We start from the raw sequence: 23200 nt of genomic DNA, 5'->3' as shown, positions 1-23200 counted from the left end.
ATGTTCTATAATTACTCTCATGACATATCCAGGCACTCTGTCAACTGTCTAATGCCCAACAATGATTTACCACTGAACTGCAGATCAGATTATCGTAGAGACCCAGAGTAACATAAAATAATCCTGGATAGCAAATTAGAAAACCCCCAAGTATACTAAAGGATAAGTGAGATACTCAAACCTGAAGAATTTAAATTAACAAAGGAAATTTTACAGTGGCAAAATCTGAAAGGAAAAAACTATAGGTATTAAAAACTGAAAAAGATCCCATAAATCTCAAAAAAAATCAAACTTCACAATTAAGAATATGACGTATTTTCATAAAGAGAATGATAATCACTGTTTTGTGTTTGATTTTGTTTGTCTGTTTGTTTAGCTCAAAGAGTTAGTATGGGAGACTTGGGAAACGCATGAGGAAAAGTGTTTCAATAGTGATCACAACAGGTGTTAGCATGTTTTGGTGGAAAGAGTATGAACTTTAGCATCATAGAATCCTCAGTTCAAATCCTGTATCAGCCACTATTATCTTGGTGTCTTAAGAAAATTACTTAATTTTCCTGAGCCTCTGTTCCCTCCTTTGCAAAAGGAAGACAGTAACGCCCACCACCTGGCTTGGTTTGAGGATTAAATGAGATAAGATTAAAAAAAACACTGTAACACTGAGTATTTTCCCAATAAATGTTAGTTATTGCTTTTGCCAGTACCCTCCTCTCCTGCTTCCCTGTAGATCTTTAAAAACAGGAATTTCTCATGTCTGAGTGGTGAAAATATGGAACATTGTAAACCCTACATAGTCTAACACAATAATGGGAAAATAATAAGCCCATCACTGTGTTATTTCCTTCTTGAAGGCAAAGGGGTGGATGAGATGAATTCTAAAGTCCTGAGATTAATGCTCAAGTAAGAAAACTTCTTAGTGTCAACCACGGTAAGAATCAGTTCATCATGAGGGGGAAAGAAGGAATTTTTCTTCTGGTCCTACTTCTGGTCTTCTTTATGAAATACAATACAGAGAATCCTCTCAGAGCTCTTTCTGCAATCTGAAGCACACTCTTCTTTCTAGAAGAAACATAGCTATTCCCCCAGTATTTCATTTCATCTCATTCATCACTTCTTACTCATTTGATTCTGATTCCATCTCAGATGAGCCTTTGCAAATATTTAAAATATGGCCAGGTACAGAGGGCATCGTATCAGGTAGTAGCTATCCCCTCCTCCCCTCCCTAATCCCAAAACTAAATGGTATGCAGAGAGAAACCTCGGGTGAGTAAGAATTACTCCAGTAAGATGCTTTTCAGCATCCATTTGGGAGGGCAACCCTAACTGATAACCATGGATGAGAAATACACAGTCAGCTGTGAAGGTTAGAGAAGAGCCATCATGCTTAGAGGCAAATGCCTACTGGCACTAAACTATGGCTGAAAAAATAAAAGAGCTCCTTTCAGTAAGCAGCTAACAAGAAAACCAGGACTCTCAATGGATGTGAAAGCCTGTGTTTAAGGAAAACCACAGAATGGTCGTGTCCATTTCATTTCTTTAGCTTTCTTAATAAATTTCTATTTATGCTCCCTTGATGTTACCAACTTAACTTCGGGGTCTCAGTTGGTTTACCCACATTTCAGCATGGAAAATCTTCTAGCCATATAGATTTATGTAAAGCACTCTTTGTATACTTGACTCTTTCTTGAAATCTTACAAACAGAGCACAACAGCAGCATATTTAAACAGTAGAGATGGTTTTGCTAACGAGTAAAAATGTTTTCTTGGATCCAGATAAAACTGAAGTTTCTTCATAAATAGCTATATAAGCTGGAAACTGCCATAGATGAATTTCAAAGTGGTAAAAACCTATTTTTTATGGTATGTTCAGGAATACATATAAATGGACTTTGAAATTTAAAAAAAAGTTTAAATCTTCATTTAAAAAGGATGATTATGAGCCAATTTTAGAAATGTGTTACATTTGTAAAGATCTGTAGATGTCTTTTACAATCACTCTTCTATAAATAACCACACGTTTTTAAGAAATCATAAAATCAGACTGTTCTCAATAGAAAACTGACATTTTTCTCCAATAGTCTCTACTTCTGAGTCTATTTGAAAAGTTAGTCAAATACAGCAGCCATGTGCACATGTGTGGTTTTGATTCCATCTATACTCCTGCCCTAATTCTTGTGGTTTGGACCCATTCCAGATGCTCTGACTTACTGTGGTTTGTATGAGATCCCCTTTCCTGATTCACTGCATTCTCCTGATTGACAAACAGATTTAGATATGAAAACAAACAGTTACCTGCCTATAATTGGTTTCTAACAGCTGCACTGTTGTAGCACATCTAAACCATGGTTTAGAAAGTACCTCCTAGAGAAGCTTCCTGTTGTGTTCAGGAGAGAGAGAGAGAGGGAAAGAGAGGGGGGAGAGAGAGAGAGTATGTGTGTGTGTGAGTGTGCGTTTGATATTGTTTGCTTTTTGGGTTTTTTTGTTTAATTGACTTTAACCATTTGTGAGTGTTTATTGTTCACCAAGATATTCAGTAAGTTTGGTGTACATATGATTTATACAGCTTATGAACTGAAATTTATATTATTTTTTGCCCTCCACAAATTAAATTTAAATAAGAATACACTGGATTTTAACTTGCTAAACTGATGTGCCTTTTAATTGAATTTAGAATAGTCTACAAAGCAAAAGGGTCACTTTTTTTTTTTTTTTTTACCAATTTGATGTGAAGCATAATACTGCTTCACTGATGGATTAAAATGTTAGACTAGAAGTAATGAACTATTACTATATTTTTAGTAGATTGTCTTATAATGTCAATTAAATTATGTGAAATATATCAAACTAGTAAGAGTACAAGCTACTACTTACAAAATACAAACAATTGCAATGCCTTCAACACATCAGAAAAAGAGACTGGGACTTCGCATTTTAAAATTCCAGTGGAAATCAAATGTATTTTAAGTATCAGCTCTGATTATTTAATCAGACAACTTGCATTTTGCCCCGGCTAATTTTGAAGGCTGATAATATTTTACTCAGAAAAATAATTGTGCACCTGTTGTGATGGAAGCTTAGTTAAACAAATGTGAATAGGAATGTAACTCTTTGCGTTAAGCATAAGAACGCAGGTCTCTCATTACTATTATATGAAGCAATGTGTTTTTAAAGCCATAAAATAGATTTCACTTTAAATCTCATCTATTCCATAGCCCTAAAGAGATATTTAAGAATATTTTGGGAGTTTGAGATTTACAAATGTTAGCCACTATATAAAAAAATAGATTTTTTAAAGAAGTTTCTTTTGTATAGCACAGGGAGCTATGTTCAATATCTTGTAATAACCTTTAATGGAATAAAATATGAAAATGAATATATGTATGTATATCCATGACTGGAATATTGTGCTATACACCAGAGATAGACACACTGCAATTAACTATACTTCAATTAAAAAAAAAGAATACTATTAAAACATGTATAACGAATAGTTGCATATTAACTTGAAAGGAAACACCAGATGATGTCTACTGAACAAAATGGATATGGAGCTGTTCCTTCCCATTTAATACCTGTGTTGTTCTGCCCTGTTCTATTGCTGACCAAACCATTTTAATGATATCGGATCATTTCTGTGAAAAATGTGTACTTTTCTTACTAGCTTATGATCAAAGGAAAAGTATAAAGTGGGCCTACAAAAGCTGTGCCCCTCTTGCACTCTTCTTATTTTCTGACCCTTTCAGCATTAGAGCCAGTTTTCAGTACCCAAATTCTCTGAGCTTTAAAAAATGCTAGGCACTCACGGAAGAGACAGACTCAGGTTTTTCCTCTGTGGTTTCTACCATTTTGTGCAGACTTTCTAACAGATACCAACTTCTGTCTATTCAATCCATTTCCAGGTATAATCAACTCTTAAGTACTGAAAAGAGGCTTGAGGAAAAATAATTTGTCTAAAGTTAAACTAGCTATCTTTTGAGCTCAGTTTTACACGTCTTGTTGACTTCTGTAAAACTAGCCTTGCAACTGGCCCAGCCTCTTTAAGGTTATTTAAAAGTAATTTTATTCAAAATTACCTAAACTTTTGAACCCTATCCTTTACAATGTCGGATTCACTCTAATCTTACTTCGGTTGGTGCAATACAAGTTTATAAGCAGAGTTCAGAAAATGTGTACTTTTTTAAATGACCTAAATTTTCTGTAGTTTTCTTTTTCATAGTTTAATGCAGATATTTGGATTGAAAGGAAATCACAAATAAACGGAATAATTGCTTCAAATTTCCTCAGTGCATTAAATATGCACTCAATGGTAATTACCAACAGTAGCAACTTATTTTAAAATGTAGAAAATAATGTACAATTTATGCCTGCTTCAAAGGTCTCATTCATAAAAACACCATTTGGATGAAAATACACACATTTTATTAAGTGGTTAGCCTTACAATTTTTCCTTTAATTCAGACAAATGACCTAAATAGTGTGTGGGAAGTTTAGTACTATGGGCCAGTTCTTAATGTGACATATATATCCCATGAGAATTTTGCAGAGCTGGCTCTAGAGTAAAGACACACCCAGGTACACCCTGTAACCTAGGGTGTGAGGCACAGAGCATTCGTGTTTTAGAACAGCATTGAGATTAATTACTATCTCATGAATTTTTCTTTCAAGAATACACTGATTAATGCAATTGAAATAGTGAGTTAAAATTGCTGGCCCCCATCATGAATATAATGCACCTAACTCTACCAGTAGTCATTGTATTCTTCACCACTATGCACTTTATGCAGTAAAACAAACAAAAAAATTCAGTTTCAATTAATAATTTCCTTGATGCAACAATAAAAACACTTAATTTTATTAAATAATGATTTTAAGTACTCATACTTAAAATATTCTATATGATGAAATGGGAAGCATTCTGCTGTTTATTGTACCTAAGTATAACAGATCATGAAAATGACTTATGCTATTATTCGAGTCATGAGCTGAAATTTTTCATATCTTTTTTCATAGAACACCAATTTTATTTGAAAGAACAACTAAGAGAAAAAATATTAGTGTCTATACTTTACTATTTGGCAAGTGAGCCTGTCACTTCAAGAAAAACAACTGAAGGTACTGGTTGAAATAATATAATTTGAACTTCAAAGGGAAAATTAGAATTTTGGAAAACTTCTATCTGCCATCATAAGCATAACAGTTTACAAATACTTAAGAGATTTTCTGATAAGATTAGTTGTGATATTAATGAATGTGATTTTTTGATACGGTATGACGGAATGTGCCAAAATAAGGAAGATCTGCATAACTCAGTGAAACAATATAACATAAAAACTGGTACAAAATAATGCATGGACTAAAAGATTCATTCAAAGGTCAAACTGGACCAATGGATTTTAATGTAAAAGTATTGAAAATTCATTGATATGGTTTCAGATCCTACATTGAACCTACCCTTTGAGAAACTCCCATTTCTGAAATTTGGTGTAGTAAGAAGAAAATTCACAATTATATGAAAAGGGAGTAAGAAACTTTTCCATTTTTCAACTACATGTCAATTTTAGGCCAGCTTTTCTTCATTTACTTCAATAAATACATATGACAACAGACTGAATGCAAAAGCAGATATGAGAGGGTCCAGCTGTCTTCTATTAAACCACACATTAAAGAGATTTGCAAAAATGTAAAACAATGCCATTCGTCTCACTAAATTATTTTTATTTTAGGAAATATAGTTATTTTTTATAAAAATATAATCTTTATGTTAATATGTTCCAGGTATAATATTATAGTTTTTAAATGAATTAATAAATATTTCTTAAATTTATCAAGTTTAATTTCTACAATAGTAAGTACAAACAGATATGTTGCATGAACAAAAGATTTTTAGAGTCCTCAATACACTTTAAAAGTCCTGAACTAGTTTGTCATTCTACTGATAAATATTTACTGTTTCAAGGACTAAACTAAGTCAACAGTTGTTGACAAGCATTGTTGTGTGTGTACAGTATTTATTGATTCCCTATCCTGTGCTACCCTAATTCTACATATTTTCTCTCTAATCCTCTGAAAAAATTAGAAGTTAAATGAGTAGTATCATCCACTTTCTTTTGAACAAATAATTAAACTAATCCATTTCATTTTTTATTCGAGACTTACTTTCAGCCTTCTTTTTTTAAAAAAGCAATGCATACACTTGGCTTTAAAAAAAATTCAGTGCAAACTATACAGTACAAATTTGAAAATCAGCCCCCATCCCAAACTCTTCATTTCCCATTACAGTCAACCTCTGTGAAGTTTTTAAATATCTTTCCAGCAATTTTCTGTTCATATAATTTTTTTACACAAATTGGAGCATATATATGCTCTCCTCAGCTTAACTCTGTCACTCAATAGTTCCAGAGATGTTACCCTTATTAAGGCAACTAATAATTCAGGTAATATGGAGAAACTATGCTAAAAGCCTCTAAATCAGTGACCCCATTTCTCCCACTAGAATGCATCAGTCAGACTTCAGTTCATGTCCTACAAGGTATTTTCAATTAACACTTAGCTTTGCTTATCTCATTATTGAGATAAGAATACGCTACTAAAGTGAGACTAAGTTCACCACCCAAAATGTTGTGAAATCAGCATTCCAAGTTATAAGAAAAATTTCTTTCAGTTTGCCCAAACACACTTCCTTCCGAGATTTCTATAGTTCTGCTGTTACCCTGTCATCTCGTATGCCAGTAAGTCACAGTCCAACCTTAAAGGTGTATATATATGGATGGAAGTTAAAGGCTATTTTTAATTCTGGGTTTATACACTAATATAGAAATGAAAAAAAATTCATATTCAAAGAATATGAGCTATTTTGATAAAGAAATGTTCCACCATAAGCCTAAATCTAACACACATCATTAAAGCTCCAGTATGTTTTCACTAATTCCACACAGGAGGATTACAGATGTCCTGCTAGCTACCATTTCCTGGTAAGCAATCTGAATGGCTTCCAGGAAATTGCTAATGACCTTCATTTTACTTAAAATCTAGGCTGCAATTAGTAATAGTTTTTCTTCTCCATGCTGGTTATAATGTTTATTTTCATCACAGCAATCAGGAAGAAAAAAGTGAAATGTCTTGTTTTTGAATTATATCAGAATGTGTTCTCTTTTATTTTGCTATGTCACCAAATAGACTAATACATATTTAATGTAATCATAATTGTGAAAGAATACTTTGGATCTTTTTTCCTTCTAACCAATTTTGTCTCCTTTCCCACTCTAGGCTGTAGCTATCACTAAAATTAGCCTTTTAAAATGGAATCAATAGGAATATTTTATAATTGGTGACTAGTTTTACATTTTATAACTGAAATTTTTGAAATAAGGTATCATTTTAAAGTTTTATGTTTTTAATTATAATAATTAACTACTAAAAAAGAAGTTTCAGATTCTTATTCAATGAATTTAAAATATAATTATGTGGTCAATACAATAATAACAAAGAACAATTTTAGCTGGTGCTATATTTATAACCAGAACCTGTTATTAAACTTCAGCATTTTCTTTTAAGTAAACATTGATTCCACTAATTGGATCCAACTGATCTTTCCCCAGCATATCGATTTCTTTAATCCCAACAGTTAACAATGATTCTAATGTATCATAATACTTTAGACCTTAATCACACAGTAGTAATTTTTGCCAGTAGCTTCTGTTTGAATTTTAATTAAGAATACCTTGTGTCTCCAGCCCCAAGTAGGGGGAGGTTTTAATTGCTTGTATATATATCACACAGACTTCAAAAGAAGTAAAAGATATTTATAACAGAGAGGACAAAGGAGCGTTTTGAAATGTCTACATTCATTCAAAGTGGTATAATTTTAAAAACTATGAGTGTTGCTGTGTTATAATGCATATATTTTTGTAAAACTAGCTGTGGTGTGTATTTATTGTTCGTAAAAGAAGTTCAAGAATTCTGCAATAATAACTCACTATTGATTACAAGATGACCAAAAGACTATGTGAAATGGGCTAAACATGCTATTTGGGGGGAACTAAGATTCCACCTGAGTAATTTACTATGTGATTTTAGGGCAGTGACTTTCCTTTGCTGGATTGTTGGGGTCCCTATATGGGAAATAAGAAGCTGGATTACATAATATGCAAAGTTCCTTCAACTCTATTTTTGGAGATTCTATGTTTCTAGATATTACTCTGAAGTTCTATAATTACATAGATTAATACAAAAAATGGTGATACTCTACTACATTATTTCATAAGATAAATGAGAAAATTATATATGCTCTAAATCTCTTTCACAAGCTGGTCTCTAGAGCAATAGAGCATTTGTGTTCAAAATAACAATTCTAAGCTTTCAAAATACATGAAATCTAAACATTGATATATTACTGTTTCAATCCTCTTTCCTAACGAGACAGCAAAAATCACCAGGTATGTGAACTTTGCTGATTTTATTGGAGTTGAAAAGTGGCAGATGATTCACCTTAAACACTTCCAGATTTGTTTTAAGTTCCCTTAGATGAAGAAATTGCTGTCAATTTGTAAATAGAAATTCATGAAAAACTCATTTATAAATAAATACATAAAGTGTACAGTCATAGCTTTTGGAAAACCACTATAGTTCTTCTGTGATTGCCTACAACAGAAAATACCAGTAACTATGAATTACTGTTCTTAAAAACCAGTGTATTCTCTAAAAAGGGCAATGTACGGAAAAGACAGTCAGAGTACTTAGATGTAGTTTAGGCTCTTACTATAAAGTGAACAAACTAGGAGAGAGAATTGGCATTTAAGATAGTAACCTGTGACACAAAACACTAATTTTATGGGAATGCTGTTACATCCATTCTGACCCTTTGGTGATAACAGCACTGATTAAGTTACTTTAGGAATAACCTGCATTATTTGATCTTCAAAGATCTATCATGCACTGAAAAAAACCATGACTTTTGTGTTCCTGTGCTCTCCTCCAAAGATTTATGTTTGCAGTCAGACTAAAAATGGATACCAGGCTCTTAGTGGCACATAGTAGCAATATTATAATAAATTCACATTTTTAATTCAGTACACATACCAAGCACAACTGTAATATGCCTGTACTATTTGATGTAACACAGTTCCTAATTTTACTTCTCTTAGTAAAAACCCTAAAGAAGTAACAGGGAGTAAAGCTTAAAGTTTTTAATAGTAAAGTATGGCAGTAACATTTAGGCTCTAGAACAAACCTATTAGACATTTTAGTTGAATAACCATAATAAGTAATTGTGTTTCAACCATAACCTTAAAAACAGTAGGGATCATTCGTAGAACTTTCCATTTAAAGGCATTTGTTTAATCAGTTTTTTCCCCTAGCAGAAAGTGACTGTCATTTTTCTAAGCTGCAGGAGAGTACACCTACAAGCATATCTACCTTAATCTCTATATGTAAATATTGAAATAATTAATCATGAATGACCAAGGAAGGAAAACACTATTTTCCTTATTTGGTTCATATCACATAATTATTTTTTTTCTCTCTTATCATCTGTGTGTTTGACAAACATGAGCACAAACAGTTTGTGCTAACTCAAACAACCAACATTACTGTTTCTCTGGCACACTGCCCAGGGAGGCGCCTTCACACCAAGGAGGAGATGCCAGCCACAGCACAGAGGGGCATGTGTGCAAAAAAGGGAGGCTGGTTAAGATTCTCCTATATAAACCACAGAAGGCTAGACCCATCCATGAAAACAGAGGATGAATCCTAATGCTCTAGACAACATTTAGTATGTCATCATTGCATTTAGAAATGTTTCCTTGCCATAACTATCCTAGCATCTTCATTTCTTTGGTACAACTCAAACAAACAAGCATACACACAAACGGGGTGTGGACTTTACCAGTACTTCTGTCTCACATTGTCTCCATCTACCATGTTATTCAGCCTTCTCTCTCATTCGATTAAGATAAATACTACTAGGGTTCCCCTGCCAAAGATGGCTGAGGTAGAAAGACCTTGAGCTTGCCTCCCCCTACAGACACCCCAAAATTACAACTACTTACAGAACAGTTATTGATGAAAAAGCCTGGAAGCTACCAGAAAAGTTCTTCTACAATTAGAGATTTAAAGAAGAAGCCACAATGAGACAGGTAGGCAGGATGGAGTTGTGGTATAGTCAAGACCCATAACCCCAGGGGAGTGACCCACAAATGGGAGGATAATCACAATTGCAGAGATTCTGCCCAAGAAGAGAGGGGTTTGAGCCCTAGAGTGGGCTCCCCAGCCCAGGAGTCCTGCATTAAAAAGAAAAGCCCCTAGAACATTTGACTTTGAAAGCTATTGGGGCTCATTTTCAGCAGACCCAGAGGGCTGTGGGAAACAGAAATTCCACTCTTAAATAGCACACACAGAATTTCACATGCTCTGAGACCCAGGGCAAAAGCAGTTATCTGAAAGAAGCCTAGGTCAGACTTACATGCTGATCTTGAAGAGTCTCCCAGAGAAGCCAGAGACAACTGGAGCTCACACTGGGGACAGAGACACTGGTGGCAGCCATTTTGGGGAGCTCATTCCACAACATGGACATTGATGCTGGCAAGCACCATTTTGGAATCATCTCTCTAGCTTATTAGCCTCAGTACCTATCCCAGTCCCCATCTACCAGCCTCTAAGCACTAGTACTGAGACTCAAGCCAAGCAGGTAACTGGGCAAGGGCACAGCACTAACCAGCAGACAGGGTTCCTTAAGACCTCCTGAGTCCACAGTTGCCCTCAGACACAGCCTTGCACACCAGAGGGCCCAGGACCCAGCTGCACCCACTAGTGGGCAGGCATCAGCCCCAGAATCTTCTGGGCCCAGGCCCCACTCACAACTCACTCTACACCTAGGAGCAACTCTAGACCTAGGAGCAACTTCACTCACTAGAGGTGGACACCAGCCCCAGGAAAACTACAGCCCCACAGCCTGACTTGTCAAGATCCAGCCTACCCACCAGCAGGCAAGCACCAGCCCTGGGACCCTGGACCCTGGCCCCACCCTCCAGCAGCCAAATACAAGCTTCGGGACAACCTGGACCTCTCAGCCAGCTGTGTCAGAAACCAGCTCCACCCACCAATGGTACTATACTAGCTCTGGGACCCCTAGGCCCTGTAGCCATTTGCCAGGACCCAGTTCTTCCAACTGGTAGGCCAACATCAGCCCCAGGACCTGGCTTCACCCACCATGGGTAGGCACCAACCATGGGATCTCCAGGATCCTGACTCCAGCTATCAGTAAACCAGCACTAGCTTCAGGGCCACCTGGGGTTCTGCAGTCAGCCACCTCATGACCCAGCCTTGCCAACCAGTGGCTGGCAGCCTCCACACAAGGCAAGGCCTGGCAATTACCAGACTGGGGGCCAGCCATGCCTAAAAGACCATCCAAAGTAGTTAGCCCACCACAACAGAAGGACCCATGCAGCCTACAGAGGGATTGAACATAAACCTTTGGTGATCAGAGGGGAGCGTACTGCTGGGACGCGTAAGATGTTTCCCATAAAAGGCCACTTCTCCAAGGTCAGAAAACACACCCAACCTACCAGATGCATAGAAATAAAAACAGCAAGTAAGGCAAAATGAGGCAACAGAAGAATATGTTCCAAATGAAAGAACATGATAAAACCCCAAAGAACTAAGTGAAGTGGAGATAGACAATATATCCTAGAAAGAGCTCAAGGAATGATCATAAGGATGATTAAAGAACTCAGGAGAAGAATGGATGAACAGAGCAAGAAGTTAGAAATTTTGAACAGAGTTAGAAAATATAAAGAACAACCAAACAGAGATGAAGAATACAATAACTGAAATGAAAAATACACTAGAAGGAATCAACAGGAGACTAAATGATACAGAGGATGAATCAGCAAGCTAAAAGACACACACACACACACACACACACACAAACACAATGGAATACTGCTCAGCCATAAAAAAGAATGAAATTTAGCAACAACATGGATGGACCTGGAAGTTATTGTGCTTAGTGAAATAAGTTAGACAGAGAAAAACAAGTACTGTATCTTATCACTTATATGCAAAATCTAAAAAATAAAACCAACTAGTGAATAACAAAAAGAGACAGACTCAAAGATACAGAGAGCAAACCAGTGGTTACCAGTGGAAAGAGGAGGCGAGAGGGGCAAAATACGCATAGGGGATTAAGAGATACAAACTTCTAGTATAAAATAAATAAGTGTCAAGGATATATTATACACTGGGAATATAGCCAATATTTTATAAATCTATAAATATTCTGAATCAGTATGTTGTATACCTGAAACTAAAATAGTATACTAAATCAACTACACCTCAATTTTTTTAATGATAAATACTCCTATAGGGAGAAACTATATTACATACACCCACTCCTGCTTTGCTATACTGCCTTATTTATGTAGAAAAGAGCAAAAATGAAACTATTTTGGTTGTTTGTATGTTGGGAGGGAGAAACAGCCCAGAGTCTATTTCCCTCTTGTCCCCAGTGCAGAATTCTAATACTCTGAAGAATCTGAAAAATACTCTGTATTGTATTAAACAGAGGCTTCAGCTACCAGGATTAAAATTCTAGTACCACAACTTTCTGAGTGACCCAAACAAGCCACTTAATTTCTCAATCTAATTTTACTCGCATGTAAAGTCAACATAAAAATATTTTCTCACTGGGTTGTTAAAAGGATCAAATAAAATAATGTAGGTGTTTCAGTACATGGTTTTCTTTTACAAACAATAAAGCATCTTACAAAAGTATTTACAATATTACAGGAAATAGATAATATTTTGAAGATTAGTATCATAATTAGGAAATATAATAAACCTAGTACATGTTTGAAGGATTTTAGGAGGTCATGAAGATAACATTCCACAAGAGTAGGAATGTCCTTCTACATCTCTGTTTAAAATTTTCCACTGATTTTATTCATTCATCCACTCATTTATTTATTTAATAAATATTTATTGAACACCTACTATATTTGAGGTAACCACTCTTAATGCAGTCCAACTGCATCAACATCAGGTAGCTATTAATCGTTCTTTTGTATATTGAGAACAATTTTCCTATTACCTTAACCCCCTAAAATAACACAAAAATCTTACCCACTTCTATTCAACAAAACTCCAACCAGCTAACATGTATTAAGACAAATTTCCCTAGATCTTTAATTACTATTCATAATGAATGTTCAAGACTCTTCACCATTCTCGCCACTTTTTATAAGTTTTAATTTCTCAACAGATTCCTTAAAATATGGTAACCTAATTAGAACACAATACTTCAAATGTAACCAGACCAAGGCAAAGGTCTAATCATTTTATGCCATATTTCATTTAAGTTCTTAATAGTAAATTTATTTAGTAATACTTGTAATAATGTTAACCTGGTTTGTACACTGCTTTGAGATTATTGCTATTAAATGTATACCATTCACAGTATTCTATTCTCAATTTATACTGCTACTGTAAAAGAGGCTACCTATGGAAACATGATGGGGGTTTAGGGACAGGATTTTCTCTTAAAGAATCTCAGACAAAACTCACATACAGACCCATTGGAAATCTATAATTCATTGTTTCTCAAACTTTAGCAATATTGCAACTCCTACTGAAGGGTTTGAGAAATACTGCTTTACTTCATTTAGATAATAAGACTTTTACTTGAAAGCACTGGTATTTTTTAAAGTAAAATCTAAAAAGTAGATTACTAATGTATTACTTCTTAATATGTAGTAAAATTAAAGTCACTGGGTTGAAGATTAATTTTTCAATATGGCTCTTGTCCACTCTACTGCCCACATTTTCATTCTCCGTCTAGCACCTAACTGACCACATAAAATTTCCCAAAGGTAGTCATAGAGGCTGTTTCTTCCCCTTCCCAGCTTCATTACACTCTTGAATCCAAAAAACAATATAAAGTTAAGAATGATGTAGAAACATAAGACTGGTTAGAAAATAATATAAATATCGATTATTTTAAAAATAATGACTATGAGAATTCTAAAAGTTCAAGTTTATGGGATGCTTAAAACTAATTCTACAAACATATTTATGGCTAAAAGTGCCTTTATAATTAATAAAAATGTTGAAAATAAAGTATTCAACTTAGAAAATTAGAAGGTATCAGAAAACAAGCAAAAGAAAAAGTATAAGAAAAATAAAGAAGGGAGAGATAATGAAGGTGAAAACAAGTTTAGGTAGTTGGCATACTGAAAAGCAGCAGAACTGACAAATAAACCTGAAAGCTGGACCCTTACCAGGGAGTCAGGGAGGAGAGAATAATAGAAAAGCTACTAGCAAGTAAAACTGAAGAATAAAAGGAAGAGAACACAAATATGCAAAATTTAAATAGAATATATAACAGCAAATAAATTGAAAAAGTAAAATAAGTGATATTATATTTTAAAACAATACTAACATATTTGAAAATCTCACTGAAATATACAATTTTCAAGAAGAATTTTTTTCCTGGCAAAATTGACTTAAAGAGAAGTAGAAAATGTTAAAAAAAAAATTATCTCCAAAGAAAACCCTAGGCCTAGATGTTTTGGGGTATATTCTTTCAGAATTTCAAGAAATAAGTAATTTCTTTGTTATCTATTCAGTATTTTTACATAGCCTTCCTGCATAGAAAATGAGAAAAAGCTTTTCAATTCTACAAACTGTTACTAAAAATTAACAAAGATAGTACAAATAGAGAAAAACACAAACTAATCTCATTTATGATTACAGATGCAAGAATAACAACTGTAATGTAAGCAAATAAAATTATGCAGTACATTTAAAACAAGACTACACCATGACTAATCAGGGTTTATTTTACCAGTAAATTTGAAAAACAAAAACCAATAAGATATGCTATAAACTAAACTGCAATTTCTTATAGAAACTCCTAATAAACTATAACTAGAAAGGTTTTTGTTAATAAAGAATATCTTAAATCACTAGTCAATATAATTCTTACTGATGAAATACTAAAAACAATTCCATGAATTGAAAACTACACAAAATACCAGCTATCACCTGTATTACTTAATATTATTCTTGACATTCTAGGCAGTATGTTAAAACAAGGGGTTAAAAAAAAGAGAAACAAATAACTATCAAAAAAAGAGAAGAAAACATTAGCTGAAATATGAGTAGAGCTAATATGTTTGATAAAAAGAGAAGTTATAAAATGAACCAGCAAAATTCACTAACATCCCTAAATATGTAAAAAAAAGAAAGTAGAATGAAGAATATTTTTCATAAGAGCAAGTAAAAATATTAAATATCACAGAGAAAACAGCAAAGGAAATGTACAGAATCTGTATTTTAAAACAAAACATTGTTGAAGGACATAAAAGAACCGAACAAATTATTTTGAATGATTCAATACTATAAAGATGTCAGTTTACTCCATAGTTTTATAATCTCCTAAAAAATCACTCTGGAATTTTAACTAACAACTCACATAAGTCTAAGATAAACTTCGGAGAAGTATGCAAACACCTTGAAGAAAATTATGAATGAGGTCTTGCAATACTTTTCAAAGATACTATAAAACTACAATGATTAATATAGCATAGCATTAATAAAGTTTAGATAGAAAGAGAAATGGAATAGAGCCAAAAACTGAGAAATGGCTCCAAATATGCAATCAGTTTGTAATAAAAGATGTTAATGCCAGTCAGAAAGGATAAGAGGGTTATTTAATAAATGATACAGAGATATTTGGTTAACTGCTTGAGAAAAAAATTAAGTTATATCTCTGGTTTAAACAATACATCAAAATATATTCAAAAAGAATGAAACAGTTAAGTGTATAAAATATAGTCAAAGAATTGGAAAAAATACAATAGAATATTATATCACCTCAGAGTTGGGGAAGCCTTTCTAAACAAACCCCAAACAGAAAAAAAAAAAAAAAAGCATTAAAAAAGGGAAGGAAAGATTTGACAACAAAGACATAAGAAAATGACAAAATGTAACAGATATGACAGATAGAGGTTAATACCATTAAAATATACATTAAGACTCATAAAACCATAAGAACCAGATAAATCCTTTAAAGGAAAAAACAGACAAATAATATAGACAATTCACAAAGGAAGAGACATTTAATAAAAACACATTTATGTAAAAATCTTCATTCTCAATATCAAAGAAATTCAAATTAAGTCAGCAAAATATGTTATATTCCCTTAACGAACTCGCAAGAAATGTTTAAAGAAAAATGTTTAAAAAAATACTTGCTACTGAGGGCAAGAGAATACTTGCAGATGGTTGCTGGTGAGAGCACAAAACTCTATACTGTTTCTGAAGGGCAATGTGGCAATATGAATAGAAAGACTTTTAAAAAGAACATACTCTTTGACCCAGTAATTTCACTTTTTAGTAATATATTCTAATAAAATAACCAACAATTGATAATGAAAAGTATTAAAAAGTTACCATGTTCAAAGTTTTCTTTATAAAGACAAACAATAAAACAACTTAAGTGTTGAATAAAAAAGTCAATTATGAGAACCTCACTTTATGCAATATTTTCTGCAAATAAAAATATTTTAGATGATGACCTAGTCAGAGAAATTCACATTACATCATTAAATGGGAAAAATTGATTACAAAAGAATAATAAAAGGATGATTTTAATTTTACAGAGAAAATTTTTAATGTACATGCATAAATTAAAATGGAAAAGATATACACTACAATATAGGTAGAATTAAAGGATAATTATATTTTCCTTTTTGTGTGTTTATATGCCTTTTAAAATAAATATGTATACATTTTATAATGAGGGAAAAATAATGAGAGGTATATAAATACACAATGCTTGAAATATACTAAAAACTGATAACCCACATTAGTATATTTTCTTGAAGGTAGTATTTAGATCACCCTAAAGTTATAGAATAATTATAATTAATTTTAGAGAATAATTACTGACCTGATCTCACCTATACTACAAATGTATGTTGAGTTTCAGCAGTGGTTGAATCAAACTATTTGAATACTACTTTAAATTTTTTTCATTTTTATTATATTATTGGTGTATTTTCTGTATAATGTTTATGGTGACCAAATGTTAGGATGTAAGAAGAGACAATTATGTAGAGTAAATCAAAATAAAATTTAGTAAGAATCTTATCTTCTATGCTCATAAAACTTAGAGCAGCACACAAATGAAAGTTCACATATCACATACAGAATTCAGAAAAGCATGTTAAAGAATTTGAAAAGCCTAATTTTGCATGTGTTTCACTTTCAAGATTTATGCAATTTGACTGTCTAAAACTAGTACAGTTTTTGCATTTAAAATTCATAATTAGAATAAAAAATAAAGAGAGTGAGAGGAGGAAAGATAACCCAAAGTGTAAAAACTCAATGCTGAATCATAACATAACACAATGTTAGCTTCCATATTACTAAGAGAAAGCAAGACCCCCATCATTCATGCTGGCAAAAGCTTGCCTTTGCGTAAACCATTTCTGTTCTCACTGTTATAAAACCAATGACTTTGGAAAGGGAAGAAATACAGAATGACGTGCAAAGTAGCACACACCATGTTATTGCAGCTGGATAAAGAATATGTCACTAATGACTTTCTTTCTACCCGTCAGTTATAAATTGAGTTTTTTTTTTTTCCAAAATAGCCAATGGCCTTTATGAGTACACAACAGAAGCAGTGAAATTCAAAATAATATCCAAATTTTCACTTGATTTTGATACTATATTAGTTAATAGAATGACTTATTATTTATTCCTTGGAAAAGAGATGACTTCCTTTTCCCTTCATTTGAGTTAATATAACATGCCTGAACACTAGGTAATTTTCTGTAATAAATTCAAAATAAAATTGTCATCAGGTAGTTATTGTCGAATTTTCATCTTAAATGACTATTGGGAATATTCACCTGAAGTCATTTGATAAATCCAAAAAATAATGTAATTAAGTTCCCAAATTATTAGTTCAAGTGAGAGTGATGACTGTCTGTCTATAAAGAACAACTGATAAAATTAATTAATGACAATGGATTCAATTCACAATACCAAAAGCTAGTCATACAGAAGGAATCAAGAAGAGAGAGTTAGACAAAGGTATAACCACTTAACTGATAGGGTAACTTACTTCTGTAATATATTGGGATTGCCCACTTCTTAATATGTTTCAAAATAATAACATCAATCATTTATCTTTAAAAATAAAGATGCTTATCCTCATCTGGGTCAGAGATCATGAAATGTTAAATTCTGTAGAATCTGAGATTAATCAAGCTATGATTTTATGGGCATGTTAATAACAATGACCACAAGTTAACCTCATGAGCGCTTTCTTAAGTGCCAGGCAGTTTTAAAAGCTTTACATATACTAATTCTCTTAAGGACCCTATAGGGTAGGTACTTTTTATTATTCCTATTTTATATACAAGGAATTTGAAACATAGAAAACTTCAGTGACTTGCCCAAAATCACTCATCTAAGTGGCAGAGCCAGGAGAACAAGATAAACTGGATGCAGAATCCACTCATAAACCATAAACAGCACATTCTATAAACTCCTTTCTTATAGGTGTTACACTTTACCCTTTTTGATCAGAAGAAATTCAAATCAATAATTTCGATTCATAAATTAAGCTATTACTATTTCAAAAGGAAGGGCTAAATTTATATTTAACTTAATTTGTTCATCTTTGACATAACTTTTTTTCTTTTACATACTTTTTCTTCAGTAAATTAATGAAATGGTTTATCCTATAAGTTGTATGTTCATAGACCAATAAAAAGAGAGGGCAAAACTTTCATTCTATAAACCTTATGAAAGAATAAAAATTCAGGGTCACACTATACATTTACTCTCTCAAAAATAAATATTAGAGATAAGAATTTAATGTTAGGATTCAGAAGATAAGCAAAGGTGTTGTGGTGCAGAATAACATCTCTACATTGATGTTTGATATCTTGTATATTGTACCTTTAATTTCTCCAAGAAGTTCACTGGTATTTAATCTTTCCATTTTTTCCTTCCAATCTTTTGAAAGTAGTTTTTCCATGCAGGAGGAATCTATGAAAATAGAAAAGTAAGTATTAAAAATGTTACATACATATTTTATAAACATTAAAATATTACAAATCCAGAAGACCAGTTTATGGAGAAATTCTCTCATTCAAAAATGATTGAAGTTATATGTTGTTGTTTTAATCCTAGGATACAGACAATTATATTACTCTATTATAAAATGCCACAACTAAAATTTTTGCCAGAAGATTATTTAAGCTATTCCCAGGGGAAAAAAGATAATGCTCAATAACCTTATCTTGGCATTATAATTATATGAATATCCAGCCAGCACTTATCATTTCCTAGGCTGATAGTATAAAACAAGGGACTCTTTCCTACAGGTTTAAGTTTAGATATTATTCCTTTTAATCCAGCTAATTTTTTTTAAGTCCAAGCAAAATTCATGTGCTATTCAAGTAAGAATGATGAATATTCAAGGGAGAAAAGACCAATCAACCTGCAACTATTTGGTCCTTAAAAAAGAAATAGACATATGGCAGCTTTTGTTAAGTACCTATTTAGAGGAAAATGCAAAGAAAATAAAGTCAAGATGTTCTCTGTCCCCCAGTAACGAAAACAGCTAAAACTTTTATATAAAAAGAGATGCATGATCTTTTCAAGAAATGCCTTATTTAAACACCATTTGACCTGCTGCATTTCTAAACAGCATACTAGATTATAGGGAGTGATTACACTTGTTTCTATAAAGATCCATAAAGTTTACATAAGTTTACATTTTTGAATGTTCTAATAATTAGCAAATTTTTATCAATGAGTTATTTGTTTCTCTCTGTTTGGATGGATTTACAACTGGAGCTACTGCTTACAACTATTTACGTGTATCTTTTAAGCCTCAAATCTTAACAAACAGGCCATGTTTCCAAAAGGGAATGCAGATTTAAATACTAAATCCTCAGTGCAAAACATACTCCCATTAAACTTTAACATTCCAAGTGTCAAAATTCTGATAACTTCTTTTTTAAATTATATTTAAAATAGTTACTTCAATTCCAAATGTCTTTTCTCTCCCATATCAGTACCTATCTCTTGAGCATTTTCCCTTTCATTTTCTTCTCTAACTTCTAAATCCCCCTTGAATTTTTCAGGATGACAGTAAGGTCAGGATGGATATAAAGGGTTTTAGAAACTAGATAAGCTTTAGAAAAAGACAGTGAGCCCTGGGTAAGAGATGAGAAGACCACTGCATGGTTAGAAAGTATTGGTGAAGACAATTAACATTTGTCCGTGACATGATCAATCAATTAAGGCATGGATGGAATCCAGATCAGCGTGTCGGGAAACGGTTAATGAAGAACACCCATACCAGCTCGCTATCACAGAAGCTGAAGTTCTTTCTAAATAGAAGTCAGCTTGATTCTATTAAGTGAAAGCTCTCTGCTCCTTCCCTTACTTCTTCCCTTCTTCCCTTTTCTCCTCCTTTCCTTCCATTCTTTACTATTATTTTCTTAGGTGTCAACAAGTGATCTACCACTGTGATTAAAAATTGGATTCTAAGTGACCTTCCAGTAGATTCTACATGCACATGCACATGTTCAGTTTGTATTTAATTTCCAAAATGGTACTTTTATCTTACATTCAGAAATGAGGCATATACTTCATTCTGTATTATTTTGCTTTTATGCTAAAGTCATAGAAAAAATAATACTAGGTTTGAGAGTTAAGAATCTTCAAAGCCATGCCTATCAGAGATTACTTTTTTTTTCAAATCTGGTTTAAAGTTCTGAGAGAGATGCATATAACATTAGATCATGTTTAAGAATAATCAACAAAATGTCTTCAACTTCCTATCCTACTCAGTTGTTGTTTTATTTACCCTTTAATATAAGTGATGACATTGTAGTAAACTGATAATTACTGACATAAATGCTAAAGAATAATTGTTTGGTTAAAATTTGAGATGGGAGCATATATTATAATGGTCAATACAAAAGCCCAATTTACTAGTAATGATCACAAATTCAGAGCAAGTTCATAAACTAGGATTAAATATACACTAAATGTAAACAAGCTAAAATATGTCTCTCATTTCTATTAATAGACTTGAAATCTTTCAGAGTTCCAAGAAAAGAATACTGAAACTTCATGGGAGAAAAATAGAACTATATGGACAACAGGAACACACACTTCAAACATAAATCAAACCATGTAGACACAGCTCTACATAAAGGCTACTCATTAATAAGTTAATAAATTCAAACATTTTCACATTCTTATTAGAAAATTAATCCTCACCATAATGCTATATTAATCTAGCTATATGAGTCTGCATTTCAGTAGAAGAAACTGAGGGGACAAAATAAAGCAGTCTTTGCATGTATATTTATAGCCCACAAAAATATTTAATAATAATCACTGATTGCCTTTATCTACAGGCCAATAAAAGTTACTACATACAACTCTATCAGCATTTCATCTCAAGTCTAGGAGATTCCAGGAAGATTCAAAACTCTGAGTAGATCTCCTGAAAAACTTAGGTTTCTCACCTAATTATCTGACTGCCAGATCTCTAAGGGCATGCATTCCACAATTAGTACTAAGCATACTTCATTCTGTGATGTAAAACAAGGAAGGTGGGGGGAAAAAGGACCAGAAGATATAGATTGTTACTAAATACTGCATAGGCAGAGGACACTACTGCCTCCACAGAGATGTTTCTAATTTGAAATGAGGAAATATGTAATGAATAAAGTTAAAAATAAAATTAGTATTTTCAAATTTCCCACTCAAAACAATATCTAGGTAAGGGCAAAAATTAAAATCCTCCTCATACCACATACTTCAACTACATTAATAGGACACTAGCTTTACAAAGGCAAGTTATCAGGTCAGACTTTGTCCCTCTCTGATCACACACAAATGCTAAAATCAAAGAGGTCAAACTAAAGAAGTCCAGTTTGCATTACGTACACAGAAAGAGCAAGATCTCGTAGAGTAGCTTTAACTCAGCAGTCATGAAGGATTCCAAATGGAAAAAAGGACTGAACATCACCCAGATATTCTTAGATTATTCTACACAAGTAAATATGTTTTACACAATTGACTTGAAAACAACTAATATAGTTATGGTAGTGCCATAGTCCTCAAAACAATGAAAAATGTCCAGTTTATTTTACTAGCTGAGTTTGACTACTCAAATTTTAGTATTTTGACTGACTTGTCTTAGCTAAACAGGAGAGAAGCTACACACCTTTTGGAAATTGACATAAAGAACCACAACATTATAGTATTAAGTGTTATCATAATATGTACATATTAAAAATAAAAGTAAGCCATAACACTTCAGTATAAAAGTGGAAAAGGCCAAAATTAATTCCTCTTACTTTTAAAGAATTAGTGTCCATATACCAATACATATTCACTGAAATGCAGGACTTTTTTATATTTATCTTGTCTAATTTTTGTAAATAATGTAATAAAAGCAAATCTATCAAAAATCAAGAGTTGAAATTCAGTTCTTGTTTATATTTCAATCAAGGATGAAAAAGGTTTTGATATGTTATAAACTAATTCTCAGTTGCATAGTTTTTGTTTCTTCTTTTCCTTTGCAAATTTAAGGTTTTTTATTTCAATAAACTTTTGCTAAGGAAAAAAGATATAAATCAAAACTAATTTTTTATAAATATCCTGCATATAGGATTACAAATGTTTCTGCTTCATAAATACCTAGGTTTCAGGCTGGGTAAGCAGGAATGCTTTATCATTCTAATAATTTTACAGTACAAAGGAAATTTGAAGTGATAGAATGTGAGATATCTATTTCCAAATCTATATGATGATATGTTAGGAACAATTTAAAATTATTCCTAGTTAAACAAAGCTGCAGCAGAATTAATTCCTATTCTGTGCAAAATAAAGGGTCAAAGAGAGTAAAGAAATTATCACTAAAATTAAATCATGAGGGAATAGAAAAGGATAATGGAAAAAAATCTTTTTTATCGTACTTTAAAACAACCTGTGAATAAACACATCATTATTCCTTTTCTGTCAAAGTGATATTTCAAATTAGAAATGATAAAACATTAGAATCATGTCATAGAAAATATCTTTAAAATACTTTAGTGAGGAAAAAAACAATGACTGCTCTCCTTTATACAGACTTCCTACTACTTTATGAACTCTTAAG

At 32.7% G+C, this 23200-nt stretch overlaps 1 protein-coding gene across 16 annotated transcripts in view; it reads right to left on the bottom strand.

Moving 5' to 3' along the window:
• Positions 1-23200, bottom strand: part of SOX6 (SRY-box transcription factor 6) — a 556086-nt gene that overhangs the window by 214493 nt on the left and 318393 nt on the right. For all 16 annotated transcript variants that reach the window (XM_064492548.1, XM_031459958.2, XM_064492549.1 and 13 more), the window contains one exon: positions 18970-19059. In XM_064492548.1, coding sequence (XP_064348618.1) covers positions 18970-19059 — 90 coding nt within the window. The remainder of the gene's footprint in view (positions 1-18969; positions 19060-23200) is intronic.

This window comes from Camelus dromedarius, chromosome 12 (genome assembly GCF_036321535.1).
Source record: "Camelus dromedarius isolate mCamDro1 chromosome 12, mCamDro1.pat, whole genome shotgun sequence".
Classification (NCBI taxonomy): Eukaryota; Metazoa; Chordata; class Mammalia; order Artiodactyla; family Camelidae; genus Camelus; species Camelus dromedarius.
The sequence above is the reverse complement of the archived record's forward strand: the minus strand, read 5'-3'. Positions and strand labels throughout refer to the sequence as shown.